The 21,367-nt window shown below is 41.3% G+C and overlaps 1 protein-coding gene and 1 long non-coding RNA gene across 4 annotated transcripts in view; one reads left to right on the top strand and one right to left on the bottom strand.

Annotated features, from left to right (window-relative positions):
- Window positions 1-188: 188 nt before the first annotated feature.
- Window positions 189-21,367, bottom strand: part of dnm2a (dynamin 2a) — a 29,056-nt gene continuing 7,877 nt past the window's right edge. Inside the window, exons 4-22 of one of the 3 annotated variants that reach the window (XM_046031378.1) lie at window positions 18,763-18,966; window positions 18,388-18,486; window positions 18,132-18,292; window positions 17,906-18,048; window positions 16,672-16,807; window positions 16,498-16,565; window positions 15,775-15,913; window positions 13,735-13,821; window positions 12,173-12,243; window positions 10,846-10,897; window positions 10,235-10,261; window positions 9,865-9,876; window positions 7,652-7,762; window positions 5,866-5,975; window positions 5,628-5,739; window positions 5,257-5,421; window positions 4,117-4,340; window positions 2,964-3,227; window positions 189-2,717 (exon numbers count right to left, since the gene is read on the bottom strand). In XM_046031378.1, the coding sequence (XP_045887334.1) occupies window positions 2,645-2,717; window positions 2,964-3,227; window positions 4,117-4,340; window positions 5,257-5,421; window positions 5,628-5,739; window positions 5,866-5,975; window positions 7,652-7,762; window positions 9,865-9,876; window positions 10,235-10,261; window positions 10,846-10,897; window positions 12,173-12,243; window positions 13,735-13,821; window positions 15,775-15,913; window positions 16,498-16,565; window positions 16,672-16,807; window positions 17,906-18,048; window positions 18,132-18,292; window positions 18,388-18,486; window positions 18,763-18,966 (2,258 nt within the window). In that variant the 3' untranslated portion in view covers window positions 189-2,644. The remainder of the gene's footprint in view (window positions 2,718-2,963; window positions 3,228-4,116; window positions 4,341-5,256; window positions 5,422-5,627; window positions 5,740-5,865; window positions 5,976-7,651; window positions 7,763-9,864; window positions 9,877-10,234; window positions 10,262-10,845; window positions 10,898-12,172; window positions 12,244-13,734; window positions 13,822-15,774; window positions 15,914-16,497; window positions 16,566-16,671; window positions 16,808-17,905; window positions 18,049-18,131; window positions 18,293-18,387; window positions 18,487-18,762; window positions 18,967-21,367) is intronic. The other 2 variants (XM_046031389.1, XM_046031398.1) reach the window with 2 other exon arrangements.
- Window positions 6,673-7,956, top strand: LOC123958193. Its single transcript, XR_006822013.1, has 2 exons — window positions 6,673-6,890; window positions 7,328-7,956. It is a non-coding gene; the product is annotated as an uncharacterized LOC123958193 (long non-coding RNA).

The following is a 21,367-nucleotide window of genomic DNA, read 5'->3' as shown; positions in this document are numbered from 1 at the left end:
TGTCTCTCTATACAGGCAGGCTGCCAGCAGAGGGTTGCCATAGGAACATTTGCAGGCTTATGTCAGTCTGTATTGGTTTAGATGTAGAGAGGGAGGCAAGTGAGGAGAGGAAAATCAGGGGGAGCGATACATTATCTGAGAGATAGAGAAGAGAAAGTGGATCACACAGGACACAAGGAGACACCAACCACCAGAGCCAGTCCCTTTATTGTACACAACACCTCTTTATTTACTCTCCATTCTAAGTCAGTTCATTTTGTTTATTCAAATCAATTAATTGCTACAGAGGCACTTGACAAGGGTTTGCATAACAAAAAGAAAAGAGTTTTTTGCAGGTTGGATTCCAACCCCATCCACCAGATACAGAGAGGGGAGGGGGGAAAGGAAGGAGGCAGGGTACATCCATTAGAGAGAAAGGCAATATTGCCACAACCTAATGTATTACAGGGCATTTACAGTCTGGGCTTCTCACAGGCAGGCTGAAGTGACAGGCACAAGGGAATTTCAACAAACGCTGGGCAATGAGTTTTATCACACGAACTAACTTGTGTGTAGAGGGGGTTTGTGAAAGATCTAATGTGAAGGATCTTCAATCTAAAGATTTGGGGTTTTATAACTTGTTTTACTGTCACTGAAAGCCAGACCTGTAGAGAAATACGGGGGGAAGGCACACACTGTCTCTAGAGTCTGTGGTTTGGAACAGTTTTGATTTCTTTATAGTGTCTTTGTCATGTCAGGTCTAATTATGTTTCTATTCTCTGTGTTGAGAACAGAGAAAACGTTTGGACAGCTTCTCAAGACAGGGTGTGCCTTCATAAACCACAAATCCCACCACCTACTCACCAACACTACTGATCAAACCAAAAACAGAAAGCATCCTAATAGCTCAACATCATTCTCAGCTTGACCAGTTTGCGTCTAAACATGTTCAAGAAAAATTGGTTTTAAATGGTCAAATACCCTGAAAGAGCAATCAAAATGATGATCATGATCAAATAATCACAGCTGTGTGTCCAGCCCCAAGTGCCATCCCAACATCAACAAGTTTAGACTGCCAATCCCCGTAGCAGAACCCCAAATAACAGTCCAGGAGAAGCTGGAGAGCTGAGTTGTACAGAGCTGATAAAATTGCAACCAAAAACATCAAAGAAATGACAAATGCCCAGGTTATAAATAATGCATTGGAGATGACCAGTCTCTTTTTCCCTACACCCAAGGCTAATTTATGAAATTACACTGTTAGTGCTTCCTTTCATATGACAGCAACCGTTGCATTTTAACATCTTTGTTTATAATCAATAGTATGTTTTTGTCATCAACCCTGCAATTAAATGCGATACAAGTGCTAACTCCCCAGTATAGGCCAGCTATATACAATGATATATTTAATGCACGGAAGCAGAACTGATAGCAATAATAAATGTCCTTGACAACTAAGCCCAGAAAGAGACGTGCGAACTCCTAAATGCTTAATACCATCTTTATACTGTAAATCATAGATACGTCCTTGTCTACACACCCCACTGCTTCACTGAGTTTTATCCTCTCTGAGAGGAAGATGTGGGCTCTGCTCTATATGAATCAGCTAATCCAGGAATGAACAAAGTCTACCCGTAGGCTGAAAGTCTCATTGGGGTTCAACTGAGACTAAAGGGATTAAAATTCAAGGCTTTAACAATTCAGAATTAGTGGAGAGAAAGAATCCCACAAAGTGCAGAGAGCCTTCAGTCTGTCTCTCTCCCTCTCCCGGGTTTTTGTGCATAGTGTTCTGGTAACGGACTACAACATTCCTGTTATGAGTGGCTTGTTGTAAGGCTACATGGTTAGAAGTGCTTGGATTATAACGGTCGATCTGGCTGACATCTTTTCATCATGGAAGGATAATTCACGGGGGGGTGGGGGCTGAAGCTACTCATGCAACCCTACCCCTCCGCCGTGTGTCTTTTTATTCTGTTTTTGCCGCGATTAGGATTTCATTTTTAAAGCTACATTTATGACGGTCATTAATAAGGACAAAGACACTCAAATAAAATAACACATTGAAAATTGACATCATCAAAACAATATAGTGATAATAATCTATTGTTTTTCCAGTATGAAATCAGTTAGGAAATGAAAACCCAGTAAAACAGTAACAACAGGTTAAGGGTGTATATTACACAGAGATCTAGACTTGGGAGTCTTGGCCAATCTAAAAAGGTGGAGGGAGGGGAGAGGAAAGCCAGCCTGTAACTGTTAATAAGTTATTCACTGAGGTTCTGCTGGGAATCTTATCAGAGGAAATAAACCTATAATTACAATAAAAAAGCTCTTCAACTGAATTTGATACACCATCTCCTACTGATAGAAGTTAAATGCATCCCAGAGATAAGCTGGGCTTTATTTTGTATTACACATTTTCCACAGCAGTCAAATGTAAAATTCAAGTGGTTATGGGCTTTCTTTCGTTCATGTGCACTGATAAAGACGGTATTAGCAGCTTATTACATCACTTGAAGAGATATATTAATACGGCTGGACGCACATTATGCACCGCTATCAGTCTGCCCCTGCCCTTGAGCCCTGCCCCCGGCCTTTAGTGTGCAGATACACACACCCACGCACAAACACACACACACACACTTAGGTGGGCTTGGCCACAGGTCTAGTCTAGCAAGGAGGGCTCAGCAGGGCGGATAATGGTGGGCCGGTGAGAAGGAGCGCCAGGGGGTCTTCGGCTGCAACGGGGAGAAAAGATACAGAACAAGGAGTGAGACGTACTCGCAAAGAGAGACCATAACAACCCGACAGACAGAGGAAAGAGGGAGGGTGAGAACAGTGGGAGAGTGAAAATAATAAATATAGAGATGGTATAACGGGTGACTAACGATGCCTGTAACTCTTGAAAAACAAGGGATGATAAGATTTACATACACATACACACGACACGGTTTTAGTAATCACACCAAAACAGGAATTCGTACCTGGGTACACCGGGTGGGACACGGGCTGGCCGGGAGGGGATCTGTGGGGGCGCACTGAAGGGATCCAGATTGCTGTTGAAGGCATTGATGGGTGGGCCTGGGCGAGAAGGAATTGGTGGTGCACCAAAGGCGGGAGAGGGATTGAGAGGAGCTCCAAAGGCAGGAGAAGGGTTCAAGGGTGGTCCTGGTGTTGGGCCCCGAACAGCAGGCGGACGACTTGGATGAGTGGCTGCTGCAGGAGGCGGCCTGCGCTGAGGGGTCGGGCTGAAAGAAGGATATGAATAAATTAAACTGATATTGTAATAAACATGGAAAAGATCCCATAAATTCTCCTGAGGTGGAGGTCAGTTGATGCTCCTATTGCACCTATTTTCAAATTCAGCAAGGCAGGCAGAATACTAGCACAGCAAAAAAGTGTAATCTCATATATTTAAACAGGGTTTTTCCTGGCTCAGAATGGGCCTTTGGGGGGTGACTTCGTGCAACAGTAAGCATGATTGGTATGCATACAGGAAAGGCAATGAGTTACCTTATGACCAAAATCTACGCATTTTCTTGTTATTTCTGACCATTTCATAAATAAAATATATCCACAACTCACTTCGTAGCGGAGCGTTCGAGGGCAGTCAAACGAACGCAGCAGCTGGTTTATAAATCCAGCGTGTAAAATACAGTGGCTAGAGATGGGAGGAGAGGTGACTGCTGGAAGTCAAGACGTCGTATTTAAGTTTATCTTCTGCTTGCTCAACAGTTGTTTGATAAATTTACATTTATTCATTTAGCTGATGCTTTTATCCAAAGCGACTTACAATTTTTAAGTATTTCGCACACCTCTGGAGCGACTAGGGGTTAAGTGTCTTGCTCAGGGACACATTGGTGGATGTGTCACAGTGGGGGATTGAACCTGGGTCTCTCACACTAGAGGCATGTGTCTTATCCAATGCTCCAACGCCACCCTCTCAATGGCTATTAAAACACATTCGGAGAGGATTTAAACTCTTTTTTTTCATTTCTGATCATTTTGGCGCTGGTGATTTTCCTTGGGCTTTTTCTCTTTGGGGGGTGCCAAAATTTCTCTATGCAGGAAAAACCCTGTTCAAAACATCGCTATGTAAAATTGGTTGTGTCATTAGATAGTTATCTCTAGTCTTACCTGACTTCTGGGATCCAGCTGTCATTTACGGGTGGGGGTACCGGGGTGGAGATGGTGTTGACGGTGATGTCACCAATAATATGCAGTGCCTCCTTGAGTGCATGATACATGCGTAACATTTCATCTCTGCGCTGGGCCTGGTCAGCCGACTCCTCCATGAGGTTTGCCTGGTCCCCAGATGAGTAGAGGTAGGCCAGAAGCTCAGAGTGGATGAAATCCTTTGCCTGAATGGAAGATAAGAAATTAAAAACACAGAAGGTTGGCAACTTGCATTAATAAACAATGAGAATTTCTTAGATAAAATGATCAGAAGCTTCATAAACTGAAAATGTGGTTGAAAGAAGTGAACTAAAGCTAAGAAAGGAGGGGATTATTCAACCAAAAGAGAGCAAAAACAATTTATCGATTACCGATATTTAATCCTTAAACAAAATAATAAAAAACCTTGGTAAAAGGAGCTGCTGCTAGATTGTTGGAAGCAATCAAGTGAGCTCACTAGAATAATAAAATCTAATAAAAGGGACAGTGGACAAGTCACTGTGATGGTGTATCATAAATTGTGTTAATTAGTGTCTCAAAGTGTATGACCTTGTGTTAAAATGAAATACATGTCCACTTTTGCTATTAAAATGAACAAGAGAATTAAACACTATTCTGCAAAGCTCCATGATGCAATAACATTCAGACCTAATTAAATAGCAGTTTTATTTGATCACAGCTCAGATCCGTTGGTTTATCAGGTGCCTTGATTACTTCTATAGAATTCAATAATATATGATGCTACATTTGCCAGATAATGACAACATTTCTGTCAGCATGCCTTGCTAATGTCATATTACATCCATCCATACGTACATAGAGGTCTGCGGAATTGGATGTTCAAATGTACAGAGTTGAGGTAGACATCCAGCTATTTCCTGCATTAACATAGCACACAGCATACAACTAACCCACCAAACATACTGGGGTGTGCACTGCACTGTACAAATTAAAGCTTTCTTTTCCGTAAATAAAAAAGTGAAATACAGTGTGTTAAGGTAATAGACTAGATGACTGCTTTCATTTTAGGTCTGTTGCCATATCTGATGACACTCCGTCTGTTAATGACTTGTGTCTGCTTTTGAGGACTGCTGGACTCACACTGTTGATCATGAGATGCATGATGGTCTTGGGCATGAGGTCTCTGATGGATTTGTTGATGATGCCAATGTACGAATCCACCAGGTTGCGTATGGTTTCCACCTGCCGTTCCAACTGAGGGTCCATAGAGAATGTGTCTGCAGGGGCAGCCTCTTCATTCTCCGTCTAACACCACCACCACACACACACACCAAAGATGTAAACCAAAGTATAAACTTCACTAATAAAAACATACATACATGTTTGTAGGTGCTCTCTGTAGAAGTAGCAAATGCGACAATTGTCCTAAAATCGTGAACAGAGAAATAAGGGGGTACATGCGTTAATGAACAATGTAATATTAACTAATTAAACCCCATCCACCCACATACCTGGTCCTTCTCAGGATAAACTCCTGCCCTGAGGAAGGACGCTTTCCAGCTATCTACATCCTCTTGAGAATCACAGGCCAGTTCCACTTGGCGGAGGTCCTTGTACACGTTCCTGTACAGACAAACACAAGTGCTTGTGAGTGTCTAGGCTTACCCAATACACAAGGACATGCATGCACACAGAAACACAAAGATAAGATAAACATGCATTCACACGTCTTCACAACATAACCCTTACCTCTGTTCGGTGTTGAAGATTCCGAAGACGTGCTTTGTGGACATAAAGCCTTTCTCCACATCTCTGAGCTTCAGGTTATCCAGGGGCAGCATATATTTCTTTTCTTTCTCCTAGCATGACACAGACAAAAGAAATGTGCATTTTAAATCTACAACAAAAAGAAGTTATATCTTGTGAGCAATTGTATATATATTGGTAATGGAGATGAAAACAAAGGATAGCAGTGCTAACACTTCTCCACCAATGAGCAGACATGATGGAATGCATTTCCTCTGCGTGGACCACCACCAGGCTGGTGAGATGGAGAAATGCATGATGAGGGAGAGGAGGAGGAGGAGGAGGAGGAGGAGGGAGGAGGAGGAGGAGGGAGTTCTGGGGGATGGGGTGCCAGCCTTCACTGTTGAGCAGAGACATCTGGAAGCATTTACGGCTGCACTAACACAGAGAGCGGCACAGGCCCAACAGTTACATCACACACAGTTCCACACAATACCCCGCCCCCACCACACACACACACACACACACACACATATAACTGCACGTGCAAAGGCAAACAAACATACATACATAAGCGTGAACGAATTGAACAAACACATTTCATGGTATTTGGACGTGTGCATCAACATGCACTCGTACAGATACAACACTAAAAAGTACAGGAGGACTCATGTGGACAAGCGCCTACACACATGCACACTTGTGCACACACAATCACACCACCCTCCGGCCCCCGTAACCCAGTACGATTTCCTGCAAATTCCAAAGTCAGATCCCGGCTGGAACATTTCAGCCCGCCTGCCACGTCAGTTTGCCTCCACCATCCTCCCTCTCTCATTCTTTCTCTTTGCTGTTTCGCAAAAGGCGACCGACGTGAAAATACACCGTTTCCAGTTGGTGTTTGGGCACACTGAGGCCACTGGACTGGAGTTCATCTTTAGTTGTGGTTTGTAGTGGTATCTTTAAGGTGTCTTTTTATTTCGCTGGAAGAATGGATACGACCGAGGCCTTGGGAAGAAGATCAAGCGGTGAGTAAGGCAATTTCAATGCTATTCATGTATTTTATGCATTTCATGCACTTAAGATCACTGTAGACAAATGTTCAATAAATTTGTCATGTATTGAATGGTACTCTCCAAGTCCTTTTACAACCTTTGAAAAGGTCTATAAACTGTAGAGGGGAGTCTGCTGAGTGTGCACCTAGTGTAGTTATTTAGCCAAGGGAGAATGCAGTCCAGCCGTGTCTACATTTATTTGCCTGAATCAGTTGTTATAAAAAAAAGGTAGATTTTTCATATTAAGCTCTTTTTAAAATAATATATGTTTAATAAGGTAAAAAGTACTGTGGCGTTTCAGAAGTGTGGGTCTGGATTTATCAGCCTATCCCATGTACGTGGCTCTTTTTTTATGTGCAATTGTTTGAATGTAATGTTTGCTTTGTGTGCCCTCTGTCCTACTGTCCTAGGGTAGCAACCTGTAGCCGCAATGATCTCGGGGTCCTTCCTCCCATCAGAGTCCTCCTCACCCCCCCGCCTGCCCAGTGTTCAGACTACCTGTTCATCAGGCTACAGCTGAACAGTAGTCTGCACATTGGTTAGGCTGGGCTGGGACGCACACACCTCCAGCAATTGTGGGTCACCAAATCTCCACTTGGGATAGTTTATCCCAACAGTGCCAAATACAGTGTCTTCATTTTTACACATTCCTGTGGTGCAGTGTCATCTTTTCTTAGCTAGCCACATCCCTGTGTGTCCAGTAAATACAGTGCTGGAACAGAAATTCCTCTCACCTCCTCATCTTTATACCAGGACAGCGATTCAGCAGTCAGGACAAACCAGTACTCCTTGGAACCTCCCTTCATGATGCTGATGTTGAGGGTTAACCAGCCTTTCCTGATCACCTACACAGTGAGGAGAAGATGTGGGAGAGATGAAAAGGGTGGGAGGGAGAAAGAGGTACCAGGAGGGTGGAGGAAAAATAGCTTTATCAATCAGGCGTACATGAGCTGACATGAGGGCCCCATTGTTGTACCATTAATACTTTGGATGTGACGGACACTAATAAAAGTTACCTTGCCTGCTAGATCACTGTAAATTTGGTTGTCTCTTATCTTTTTATCTTAATATTCAACATTCCTGTGTCTGTGAGACTAACGTTAGTTAAATATGCACTACAACACAGAAGCACAATAAAATGAGTGACTAAAGGACAGTGATAATACATACTGTGTGTAATATGGCTAAATGTATACAAAAGCATCAGTAGATTTAGTTGAAAATACTGAAAAGGGATGTAGTCCTTGCTGTTTTTCACTCCATAGAAAAGAAATCCTTAAACCAACAATCAGGACCAGATGGTGTCCAAACCATGCTAGCCCTGACACAAGTCAAAGATCAAAGGTCGATGGTGGTATGTTAGTGTCAGTGGGTTAGTAAAAGCTAGCCTATGCCTTGGTAGTTTAAAAAAAAAAAAAAGCAGGGTTAGTGGGGTTAACTTGACTCGGATTTACATGGAGGGTTAATGTTAAAACAGTTAAGGAGGAGTAAATAGCAAAGAGAGTAAATTTTTTTCATTTTGCATTTTGGAGGAGCCCTCTTAGCTACGTGGCTCCATTTTTTCACATAGACTCCCATACATTTCAAGTACAGTACAATGAGGGGAACTACAGTATCTGTGAAAAGTGTGCTTGTGCAAACTAAAGGTAAGTGGAGATGTCCATTTCAAAGTCTGCATCATTAGCCCTCTCTCATGCACTCCCTCTCCATCCAGCAGAGGACAGGAGTGAGTTATGGGAGGAAAAAAAAGGTTCATTAGTTCAAAGCGCCAACATAAACATGGGAGAGGAGGCAATTACATATGAGCTAAACTGGTAGTTTGCGTTTGCGAGGAAATAACTTTAAATCCCCTGTATTAAAATTTGTTAGAAATGTTATAACCAAGTTGACATTAAGAAATTTCTGTAAATGTAAGTAACGCATGGGGTTAATTAAATATGTAAGATTACATCTTAGATTAACACCAAGGGTTCAAAGAAAAAAAACATGTAAATGATGACAATGAAACATGCCAATTTAAAACTGTCAAGATCAGTAAGTTAAGAAAATAATGAGTTAAGCAGGAATTTTGATTAAATACATCCCAAAGCCAGGACCAGTCACCACACTAAATAACAGGTCATTTTGATCAGCTTTGAATACAGAAATAACAATTCAAGACTTGGATTATGTATGTTCATATCTAAATTTTGTTACAAAAAAACCTCCAAGAACAAAAGAAAGAAATCACTAAAAATGAATGTAAAGGAAATTTCAAAGAATAAAAAAAGGTTACTGTACTGTGTGTTGCTGATTTAATCACTCCCCACTCCCTCCCCGATTTGGCCCCAGCGACGTTTAGGATAATCCTCACAAGGCAAACTTTTGAGTCACCCTGCATGAGGCAGCAGCAGAGGTATAAACCTGAAGACATGAGAACTGACGCCATCCAAAGCCAATGGTGGAAGATTTCCCTGTTATCTCTAATCTTACCTATTCCATTTGTGGTGGTAAAAGAATTCATATCTTGTTTAAAATACTTGGTGGAGAAAAGGTAAAATGTTAGTAGCAGCCCAGATGTGTTCAATTAAAGACAATTACTGTCTTATTCTATTGACACCAAGAATTACGAGAGCAAACGTGCCATCTGTTACTGTAAAGACAATTCCAAATTACTGATAACTGCGTGCTAATGCTAGAATCTGAATCAGTTTGATTGGTCTGGAGACTCTACCTTCTCCTCGTGGACCTCTCCCAATCCGCCAAGCTGCAGAGGGTAGAACAACTCATTATGGTGAAAGCTCTCAACTCTTGTATTTGCAGGAGCCTGTTTATCCTGTTATCTCACATCAGTTTATCTTTTCCACCTTAACTATATAGGCTGACCTGTGCATGATAGCCTCAGTTCTGCATGGCCTACCCCTGCTGCCCCCTGGCAGGGTGTGGTTTAAATCTGTGGGGTACTTACCAGAATCTCACCCTGCAGTAATATGAAAGGGAGGGAGGCAGTGCAAAATCATAGCCAAAAGAAATGAGAAAGCAAGCAAGCAAAGATGAGGGACAGATGAGAGGTAGGAGGAGGGGGAGAGGGAAAAGGGTGGCAAGTGGAGAGTTGGAAGTAGAAAAGATGAATCAAGTAATAGACAGTCGAGAATGACAGGTTTGAAGGGGACAAAAACAGAAGGAAACAGAAGTGAAGAATCCATGAGATAAGACACATGAAGAGAGGCAGGAGAGTAAGAGAGAGACAGAGAGAGAGAGAGAGAGCAAAAGAGTTACATGCAATCAGAATTACTTCAAGTATACCACAATCTGGTCATGTCATATTTGTTGCTCACTTGATAGGTGCGAGGTCCATGCACATTCTGAATAAAAAAGATGCTTGTGTGTTAATGGGCAGGCCACAAAACAACCAACACAATTATGTGATTAAGTGTTGCTTTGCTGTTGAACAACATGCCTGGGTCACATGCAAACAGCAATTATTAATAGCCATGGAAACAAATGCTCATTTCAGAAAAGCAGGGATGCGGGGTCTTCTTTAAGTTCACTAAGGCAACTTTCCCCTCACTGAAACTGCAATCTCTAAAGCTAATTAGCAGTATTATAAATTGTGTTTCAGGATCTTACAAACACACATTGACATTTAACAAACTTTGTTAAATATCAGTCTGAATAAAAGTGGAAAGAAGAGGTACCAGCTTTACAACATTGTAGACAAAGACCAGCCAGTTCAAAGGCTGGGACAGTCGGTAGTTAAAATGATGTAGGGGGGAGGTCTTGTTACCACTTAGATATGTTGAGATAGATTAATAGCTATGGGCTAAATCATTGTTGGAGTGAGGTTTATTTCACATGGTTGATTAATAGAGTGGTAATGGGAGGCATCAATCAGGGGAGATTATATCTGGGATTGGTGAAAAGGCCAGAGCTGAGTGATAAAACGTACCTGGTTGGGTATGGCCCTCTTCTTGTTTGCAGCTGTGTTCCTCTGCTGGGCACTGTCATTACACAAAGATGGAGAGAAAATACAATCAATGATTGATGACACCACACCAAACACAACCCGTGTAAAACATACACATTTAATATTCTGTCGTGAATGTCTGTTCCACTAATATTCTATTCTTTTCCAGGATTGTGTTTCATAGATTTAATATATTCTTATATAGGCTTTTATGTAAATCAACTATCTGATTTTAGATATGTGCAAATCCCAAGGTTTTGTTGTCATCATTTTTTTTATTATACAACTACGCACATACATAAAGATGAAAGTGGGTTTGGGAGGCATTCGGACATAATGGAGGGTCAAACTGTCTCTCACACATACTGTACTCACAACCCTACATCCTTTCTGTCAGCCCACCTGTTGTTGCCGTACCCTGGGGGGCTACCATCATCCAGCCTTCTGTAGTCAAGACTGAAAGTGACGTCATGAGAACCATTAAACAGCCCTAGCTGACCTGTGACACATTACAGCAATCCACTTTCCATGCACAGGCTAGACATAAACCCTAAGACACACACTCACACGGGGACTTTCTTTGTTACTTGGTCAGTGACACCACCCACACAGAGGAGGGGAGCTCCACTCAACTGCATGCTACTGTGACTGCTACACTAAGGACTGTGTGAATTCAGCCACAAACTCTAAACCGCTTAGAGATATACCACAAAAAAAACAGAGCGCTTTGCAGTGTGCAAATGACTTTTCAGTGCACAGCAACAAGTGAATGCAGTAAAACATTAACATTTCTCTGTCCATTATTACAGGAAGGATTCTTTATAGTGACATGCAGCCTGCAGTTGACAGGAAGTTTATCTGTCAAGTTGTTTATCTGACTTTTGTTTTAGAGAGGGAGCGGCATTGTTGCATGCAGGGGAGGAGGGGGGAACTTGTGCGACCTTGATCAATCTGTCATCCACCTCCCCCACAGGGAGACAAATGCTCTGAGGTGCCTCGATCATTAATTGGCATGCTACATCACACTGATGCACCAGAGCTTACAACATGTGGCTAATTATAAGCAACACTTTGATTCAGTAGCCGTGAAGTGGTGGCGATTCTGTAACGTTTCTGAAATGGTAGCTGGGTTCCACATGTATTGATGGCAGAGAGTTACAGGATTACAAGTATTAAACTTTGTAAATCTACAGAATCACAAGTGCACCTCGAGCAACAGGCAACATGTAGTTAATCGGGATCACAATGCCTGCGCTGATACTAGGGTCACCAACAAGCTGTAAGTTGGTGGGGGAGGAGGGGTACATACTTAGCAAAACCTATGAAGTCCTCATGGTTGGTGTTGATGTAGGCGAGCTCAATGTCAATCAACAGCAGAACCTTAATTAGAGGCAGAAAATCATGATTAGAATGGAGAGGTCTCAATTAAACACCACTTACAGAAGGCCTGAAGTAGAGTGTTTAATCTCTTCACTATCACTTCTGATATTTCACACTTCAACAAAGAAAACCCAGACAACCATGACAGAGATGGCATCTAAAGCTGAATTTATATATAGCTATACTAACAGACTGTCACCATGATCTTATCAATGCAAATTGCAGATATGGTGGAACAGAGAATATAATGTTACTCAAAAGTTTCAGTATATAAACCTTACGGCCTCACTTCCTGCTTGAAAGAGGTGCTACCAAAAATAAACCTTATTGGTTTTAGTTTTTACGGAGTTAATGCTGTTTCTAAGGCTTCTCCAAAAAAAAAAAACCAATAATTTTACTCAAAATTACACAAGTCAGCGGTCATTTTAATACCTTTGTCTTGTAATGTCTTGAAATCACTGAGTGTTCTCTAATGTCAAACTGCTTGTCTAATCATTTGGGTTTTCAGAAGGTGGTGGTGAAAGTACTCACTAACACTGTCAACTTAAACCTGAAGCAAATAAATCATACCATTACAACACTGAATTTATAAACCAGGAAATTGGAAAATGTGTTTGTCGCACCTGTGGGTGACTTAGCATTTTTAGATAAGAATCTGACCAAAACAACTTGTTTCGTTTCATCAAACTATTGCTCGGAAAAGTGAGTCCTAAACATTAACTTGGGCTCTAGAAAAAAAATGTTTCATGACCATCTGGTCTTTTTCAAATACATTTGATGCCTTATATACTGTATTTAGCTTTCTCAAGTGTCCAAACCTTTATGAAGTTTCAATGTCTACTGAAAACCTTGGATGATACAGACTATAGGAAATCAAATACGTTTTATCAATAAATGAAATCAATGATTCTAAGCTCAACAAAAGTGAATCTAATTATCGGTTTTACAGATTATAATGCACAATTAGCGCTGGATTTATGATCTGCATCAAACTGCAAGTGGGCGAAAGGCACTGCAAACTTGAAGAAAAACATTTAACTGTATTTTGGCTATGCTCTACTGGCAAGTGAGCATGCTGACCAAAACAATAGAAAGGCCTTATGAGCTTTAACCATTTAACAAATGCTAAAGCAAAACATATTTGATGCATGTTTTTCTTTGTCCTTATGCGGGCAAGAGGATCAGCTGATTTAGACACACAATGTCAGATGACACATTATTAGGATATAACGGTAGGAGTGCAGGGATCAGTTGCCAACTTTACCTTATGTTGCATCTTGTCAGATTGCCCTTCCCCCATTTATGTAATAACTTGGAAGATGTCACTTTGTTCCACCAGCATCTAAACTAGGGCTGCAGCTAACGATGATTTTAGTAATCGAGTATTCTACAGATTATTTCATCGGTTCATCTAGTAATCGTATAAGAAGTACTTTTGCTTGGGGTGCTTGAGAGCAACTGGTCCCTTCAATCAACATCCTAGCAACAAACCTGGTCCTTGGTCTTCCCTTCTCTTTCTCTGACATAGGTGGTGACAATCCTCTCAGTCTCCTCTCTCAGCCTGGGGTAGGAATTGAGCTGAAAGGCAACACAATACACAGCTGCAGTACTGAATAGAGACAAACACAACACACACTTACACGTGGGTCTGAACATATTAAGACTTACCAATAAGTATCAGAGAGAAATAGGAGAGAGAAGTGAGAATAAATAGAGAACAAAGAAAAGGGAAAGAGATAGTCAAGTGACATTTCAATGCCACACATATCCAAACAACCAAGACTTTAAATACACAATGACTGTTCTGCAAGGTGATAAGGCATCTACCATCAGCTAGTGATGACTTTATAAATAACGAATGGTAATGCTGTAAGTTTGGGACTGCCTTAATCACACATTTTTTTTAAATCAACAGACAAACATTTTATATTTTAAACAAAAAGAGCAATGTTCAAATTTGATGTGTCAATACATCCCAAATTTCATGTCTAGCTGATGGTAAAGTTTTGATAGTACAGTATTAGTGAATACTGAATGAGAAGGGAAGGGTGACAGAGTGGGTGAGCAGAGGTAAACCTCAGAGACAGAGGGGAAGGAAGGCTGGGTTTACTGCGTGTATTTTGGATCATGTCATGGTGTGCAGCGCCTTTCTCTGTCCACAAGACGGCAGTGAAGCACCGTTGCTATGGAAACACTCAGCTGCCACTGCACCCAAGTAGCCCAGGGGCTATCAGTATCATCTCCCCCCTGACTTCACTCCCTTTCTAACCGGTTCAGCAGATAGCAGAATGTCAGTCTGACATGTGGATCACTGAGGGAGCGTAGCCGGGCTCTGCTCTGCCCAGACTGCCAGACCAGACTGGGTCTTGGGCAGAGAGAGATGGAGGAAGCAATGTGGAGGTGGGGGAGGAAAAATGCTTCAATAAACAGATGCTGAGGTCAAACAGCATGTGGGAGCTGGCTGGTGGAAATTGCGCTTAAATTTTTAGACGTGATTTATAAGTAAATTCTCAATCTGAATGCGATGGAGGCTTTCAGAGGTAGGAAGGATGGCACAGTATATACACTTGAAGCAGTGGGCACAGACGGTGAAGTGGCAAGGGGGGTGGGGCTGATTTCACTAGGGTGATACTGGGATGACAGAGATGAACATTTAAAAGAGAATAGGAATCCCTTCTCTTTTCACGCCATCATTCCAGCAAGTGTTTTCCTGGTTACCTTAACGGCACACTTCATGACGAGCGCGGTGAGCTCGGACACCACAAGGTCCACACATTTGAGGCTAGGCTCTTTGAGTTTGAGGATCTGCTTTTTGACAATCGCCTCGAAAGCCAGGTCAGGGGTGAAGAGCCCCGTTCTGAATTGGGTCCATGGGGTTAGATTGCATTTTGTTGTGGTGGTAGAGAGAGGGAGATAGGCAGAAATTAAGAAAAAAGAAATAGAGGATAGCCAGGGAAAGAGAAAAAGAAGAAATAAAAGAAGTCTTTATTCAGTTAGTTATTTCTAGTTGTTGACAGACAAATCAACCAGTGGAGAAGGACAAGCCACAGGTTTTACACGTCCCCTTCCCTGACAAGCCAGTTCCTCTAAAACTAGGTCAATGGTAGAGATGGGCATGTCACCTTCAAAGCCAAATTACTGCTCAAGACCACCTCTTGTTTTGCTGGCTATGTGTACTGAGCTGTGAAACCTGCAGCTTGTCCAGGAGAGACCAGAGATGCTCAGACACAACGAGTCCCCGAAACATCTCAAATCCACGACAACACGTCACCCGTCACAACACTCCACAACACGACAGCACTGCCTGCACACAGGGCTAACAGGGCTGGGCTGGCCTGAAGGCTAACCGCACAGAACGTTTCTTTTTTTTTTTGTATTAAATGCAAGAACTGCACTGAGCAGTAGAGACTTCTCTACATATTGTAGAAAGCTGTTGGCGAATGTTCTGTGTCAGCGCGCCCACTGCCACACCCATGGTTCTCCCTGCCCTATGTCCCAGCTGGGTCGGGAGATGCTGGACACCTGCAGTACCTTGTTGGTGCACTGCCTGACTGTGTTGATGAGCTCCTGAATGACCAGATCGATACATTTGAGACAGGGTGTTTTCAGCTTAACGATCTGCTTTTTCACGATGGCCTCAAACGCCAGGTCTGGAGTGAACAGGCCCGTTCTGAGGATGCACAGAGAGACAGAGGCACAGCGACAGACAGATGGGACAGTTAACAGACATGTAGGCCAAAACAAACCAGATGAATATAGACAGATGATTGTGTACACATGATTGGTGCTTTATCTTTCCTCCCAAAGACTGCCAGGAGAAAATATAATTCAGCAGACGACCACAAATGAGATATGACATACAGAAGAGTATCAGTGAAGACACATGACAACATCAACAACAACAAAGATACATGTAACACAAAACCTTATAATAACTGAATGTTTCAGCAGACAGAAACAAAAAAGGAGTGGGTGGTTTTGCAGTGAGGAGAGAAGGGGATTGGAAAAACGGTGAGGGAAAGAAGAAATATATTTCACATACAACAGAGACAAAACACTTTTCTGAATAGGTGCTTTTAGTCTCAGATGGCAAGGCTTGATTATAAAAACTTGAATTAGTAGAATAACAGCTTTGATGAAGGGAGAAAGGCGAAGCATGTAGGTATTTCAAACAGAATACAGGTATCTACTCAGCTCTGCGGGGGGCTACTTTAGAACTCAGATTTTTGGTTTTGTTGTCTCAGCTCCACTTGCCTGACACCATGGACATTCTTGATTGCGTGACTGATTTCTCGCCTTAGCTCCTTCTCGTCAAACACAATCTGGAGCACAGGGAGAGAAGAGACAAAATGATACTTTGACAAATCTATCAACAAAACACTATGTCAATAATACTCAACATATCACTGCTCTTTGTGGCACACTAACCTTGATCAGTTCGAAGGGAAAGCGTTCATGGAAGATGCGGTTGATCTTGGCGCCACCCGACAGCTCATTGGTGTCCACCTGGTCCCCAGAGCCCTCAATGCACTTCTCAAAGTCTACACCAAACTGCTGCACCATCCTGATAGGGGTCAAGCACAAAAGACATGAAGCAGGCGTGATATTCTCCTTGCAATTACAGTTCGAGAAAGTGCCGGATAAATGACCCTATGATCAAAAACGGCATATACCATAAAACTTCAATTAATAACCAAGTCCCAAATAGCCGCCTACCCCATACACTGGTGGGAACACACACCAAATAAACGCAGTTCCCCATCAAACGCCTGATCTGGTTTTTATTTAAGTTCTTTGGATATATAAAACCTGCTTTAGCTGCTGCGAAGCTGCTCAGATCGTTAATACAAATATTAATGTATGATCAATATGTCAACATGTCAGTATGGACATGCTACACATCGTTAGATCAGTTAGATTCTCCACAATTTAATCGTTCAGTTCATTTAACAGAATCAACAAGCCCCAAAGTCTAATTCTTCTCAGATTTACCAGTGTAATCTGCATGATACAAGAGATGAAAAGGAAAAAGAAGTGCAGACTCACATTACCTTTGAAGCGCTCGTTAAGTCCGCTCTTAAGTCTGAATGTATCCGTTCCTTGATTATTTATATTCCTTTAGTCTGTAGGGGTCCACCGATCAAAAGAATCAAAACAGCTTTTCATAAAAATTAATCCAAGTTGTGAATCATGTCATGTGAAGTCCATTGCTCTCTGTCTGCTAACTTCTGCCACACTTTTCTCATCCTGCACCCTGTTGTTTTCGTTACGTTGCTGCCTTCAAAATAAAAGCGCAGAAGCCGTCTGTTGGAGCTAGATCAAATGAATGATGTGTATTTGATATTATTGGTTAATTTTTATACAAGCAATATTCTGTTAAATAGTAGCCTATTTCAGTTTTGTGCAAGAGGAATTAAAGGCCTGTCCAATATGAATGCCTGTCCCAAATAAAGGCATTCAGTGATTTTAGTAAATAAAAGTCCGGGCTATTAATCAAAGTTTTATGGTATTTTACCAAGAAACATCTGCTCTCATACACAGATGCCCTGTGTAGGTGCCATCCAATATGGCTGCCACAAGTTACAGTACCCACAAGTTATCTACTGTAAATACTAAATCATAAGCTGCATTATTATGAATGACAATGTCCAGGAGCACTCACTGCAACAAGGCCTTGGTCTTGCGTGTTGGGTCATCTGGACGGAAGTTCTTGTACTCCTCCACCTCCTTCTCCAGGGAGAGGAGCTGACTCTGCAGCTTACTGCGCAGACCAGGCAGGGTGTCCCTGATGTGGTTGGTCAATTGCTAGGAAACAGACCGATGTAGTACTGTTATTTTATGAGAATCAATCATCATGGTAGAGAGGAAACAAAAAATTGATAGCAGACCTGGTTGAGCGTCTTTTGTAGATGTGGTGTGCCCATACGCTCTGCTATGTGTCTGTAGGCGGGGTGGGAAAGGAAGAACTTCCTCTCTGCAGCCAGAGCAGCGCGAATGTCCTTCTTCCCATCAATGTCTTTCTGGCTTCGGTTCACCACACCAATGTAGCCTGCAGGCGACAACACAATTAGTAACTCTAAAGTCAGGAATAAAGCCTGCGAGTGTGTGTGTGTGTGTGCGCACGTGTGTATGTATAATCCTCACCTCTACGCAGTGGCAGCAGTTTATTTTCGAGGATGTCTTTCGCATCCGTCCCTTCATCCATCAGGTCCAGTTTTGTTATAACACCAATTGTACGCATACCTGCACAAAATAAGAATGTGTAACTACATCAATTCAAATTTGATCCATTACATCTCACCTTATTTCGTACTACAGGTCTTACTACAATAATACAGAGGAAAAGTACTGAAATGGAAAAATTATGTCAGTGTCGTTGACCTTTTCCTAGCAGAGGGCAAGGAATACGTTTAATGTATGTTTAATGTAATTTTTTTTGTTTCGTCAGACAGCATGAGAAAAAAAGTGTTGGAAGGCCTACTCTTTGATCTCTGAACTACCAGAAAGCTCCATGCTTACCCTGAGGGTCCACCTCCTTGGCAATCTTCAGAGCATCAGAGTTGGCCAGGTCAGTGTTGGCAGGGGTGACGGCCAGGATGAGACAGCTCTCCTTGGTGATGAACTGCAACAGCATGTCCCTGATCTGGTGCTCGATGTCTACAGGCTGGTCTCCGACAGCAACCTTAGTCATTCCCGGAAGGTCGATCAGCGTCAGGTTCAGCACTGAGTCACATCGACAGAAGTCAGAAAAAAATGAGAAATGCAAATGTTTTCCCATCAGCTGAGTTGAAGTAAATAATCTGGCTTTTCAGAATGTAGTCTTATTACAAACCCAACCTACACATATCTCAACAATATATCATTTATTCACATAATGTGCTTCCTTAACCATTAATTTTTTTAATTTAACAAAGCACTGTATCTAGTTTAATTTGACACATCATTAACACATCAGCATTTGAACGGAAACCAACGTTGTGACAGACATAAGACAAATAAATGCTTGACGACTAATCAACAGCACTCTCAATGAAAGGCCAATCGCCATGTTGACAAAGCATACAGCCTATACACGGTGTTGTTAATATGTTCTTAAAGAAATAAACATTAAAAATGTCCAATATGACAGTGAATTCCTGAGACAGCTCCCACAAGGAGATGAATAGATGTTTTTGACAGCTATTGATGGAGCAAAAAAACACATTAAACATTAAAAAAGTTACTTTCAGTGTTTTACCAAAACCACACTGCTTTAAACCACAACCATATGTTTTGTTTTTGATATCTTAAAAAGACTCAAAGTAATTTAGTAAACATCGAGGGGTAGATGTCAAAAAAAAAAAACAGCTACAAGACACAGAAAATTTCTCCATGCTTTTCGCATTACGGGTGCACAATACGATAAAATATTTTATCATGGTATAAGTAATATTATGATATATCCTGTATACTGTGATACATTACATTTTCTCAAAATTCAATTGAGATTTTTTTTTATGGACACAATAACTAGACTTACCCGACTGATCAAGATCCTTCAACATACTGATTTGATAAAATCATGGTATTATAATTTAAACCACCACAGATAATAAACAGATATAATATACAGACACAATATAAACAGTATGGGAAAATCTCTAATGGTTGACAAATGTATATCGTCTCACAGTATATATTGTCATATACCATATTACCGTTTGGGGAATAGACTCTTAGGTTAATTGGGATGGGAGAGATGCCTTTGTTGGAGCCCGTTATCCTCTCAGTCTCTGCCTCAATTTCCAACCGCACTTCTTCAAAATCCACAAACTTCTTCCCTTTGCAGTGCAGGAATTCAGCATACTCTACACACACGGGGTAATAGTGACATACAGAAGAGGCGGGTAGAGACAGAGAAAAGGACAAAAAGAAAAAGAGCATGGAAGAGAGAGAATATTAAATTAAAGAGATGAAGGTAGCAAAGAGCAGACAGTGGGCATTGCTTGAGGCACTGTGACAGGGAAGCTATATACAGATCAGCGAGTCCTGAGCACAGGATTGGTACACTCACCTGCTTTGTTGTTGACCAGCTGCAAAATGAGAGGTCTACGGGTAACAATGCCTGATCCACGTGGAAGAAAGTCCCTGAGTGAGAGAGATAGACAGACAGAGGAAGAAAAATAAATTGAAGGGATGAAAATGAAGGAAATCAAAACACAGTATGTTTGGTAAAATGGGGCAGTTCAGGACAGAGAAAGATAAAGCAACAGAGAGAAAGAATAAAATAAGATGGAGAATGTTCAAATATTCATTACACTCAAACGTCCATTTCCTCACAGCGTGGCCTCTAATAAATTGATGGGCACAGGGGAATTTCACGCCTCTAGCTTGTCTCAAAACAAATTAAATGTGACAAAGTCATTTACTCTCATCATTAGAGCTTTAGAGATCAATTCATGCACACCCACACTTGCAGTTATAGGGAAAATCCACCTTAAATAGAACTCACAGATGTTATATCTACGATATTCTAAACTTCAGTTTACTTTTAATTAGGACTGGGCAATAGGGCCAAAATTGTTACCACAATAAAAAAATTAAAATCATTCGATTTCAAAAATTATCACAATAAATGTTAAACCATTTTTTCTTTCATGTTTAAAGGCTGATTTTTGCTCCTGAGTGAAAGTTGAAGGATCCAGATGGTTAATTGTGGTTTTAAGCTATTCTTTATGGTGAGAACATGTACTTGCCAAACAGTGGATCCCTTAACATATCTGAGGTAGAACATTCAAAACAATTATGATCAAATCTTTTTCAACAAAAGATGCTAAAGATGTTAAATTAAGTAAAATCCTTTTTTCAGTCCCTTTATCTGAACAAAACAAATCTTAATAGAAAAATCTAGTGCTAATTCATTTGTTATTCAAACAAATTAAATCAAGCATTTATTGAACATTTGTTATATTGTTAGAGGAAAATAACCTCACGATAATTATCATTGTTTTATTGCCCAACCCTACTTTTAATTTGGGACTGAATAAGCCTCCCTTTAGGCTGAACTATATAGACCGTAAAGATAATGTCAAACAAATCCTAGAGCAGGTCCACAGACAGTTAATAATGGAACAACTCAACACTA

Source organism: Micropterus dolomieu, linkage group LG02, assembly GCF_021292245.1.
Source record: "Micropterus dolomieu isolate WLL.071019.BEF.003 ecotype Adirondacks linkage group LG02, ASM2129224v1, whole genome shotgun sequence".
Taxonomy (NCBI): domain Eukaryota; kingdom Metazoa; phylum Chordata; class Actinopteri; order Centrarchiformes; family Centrarchidae; genus Micropterus; species Micropterus dolomieu.
This window is presented reverse-complemented; position numbering and strand designations above follow the sequence as displayed.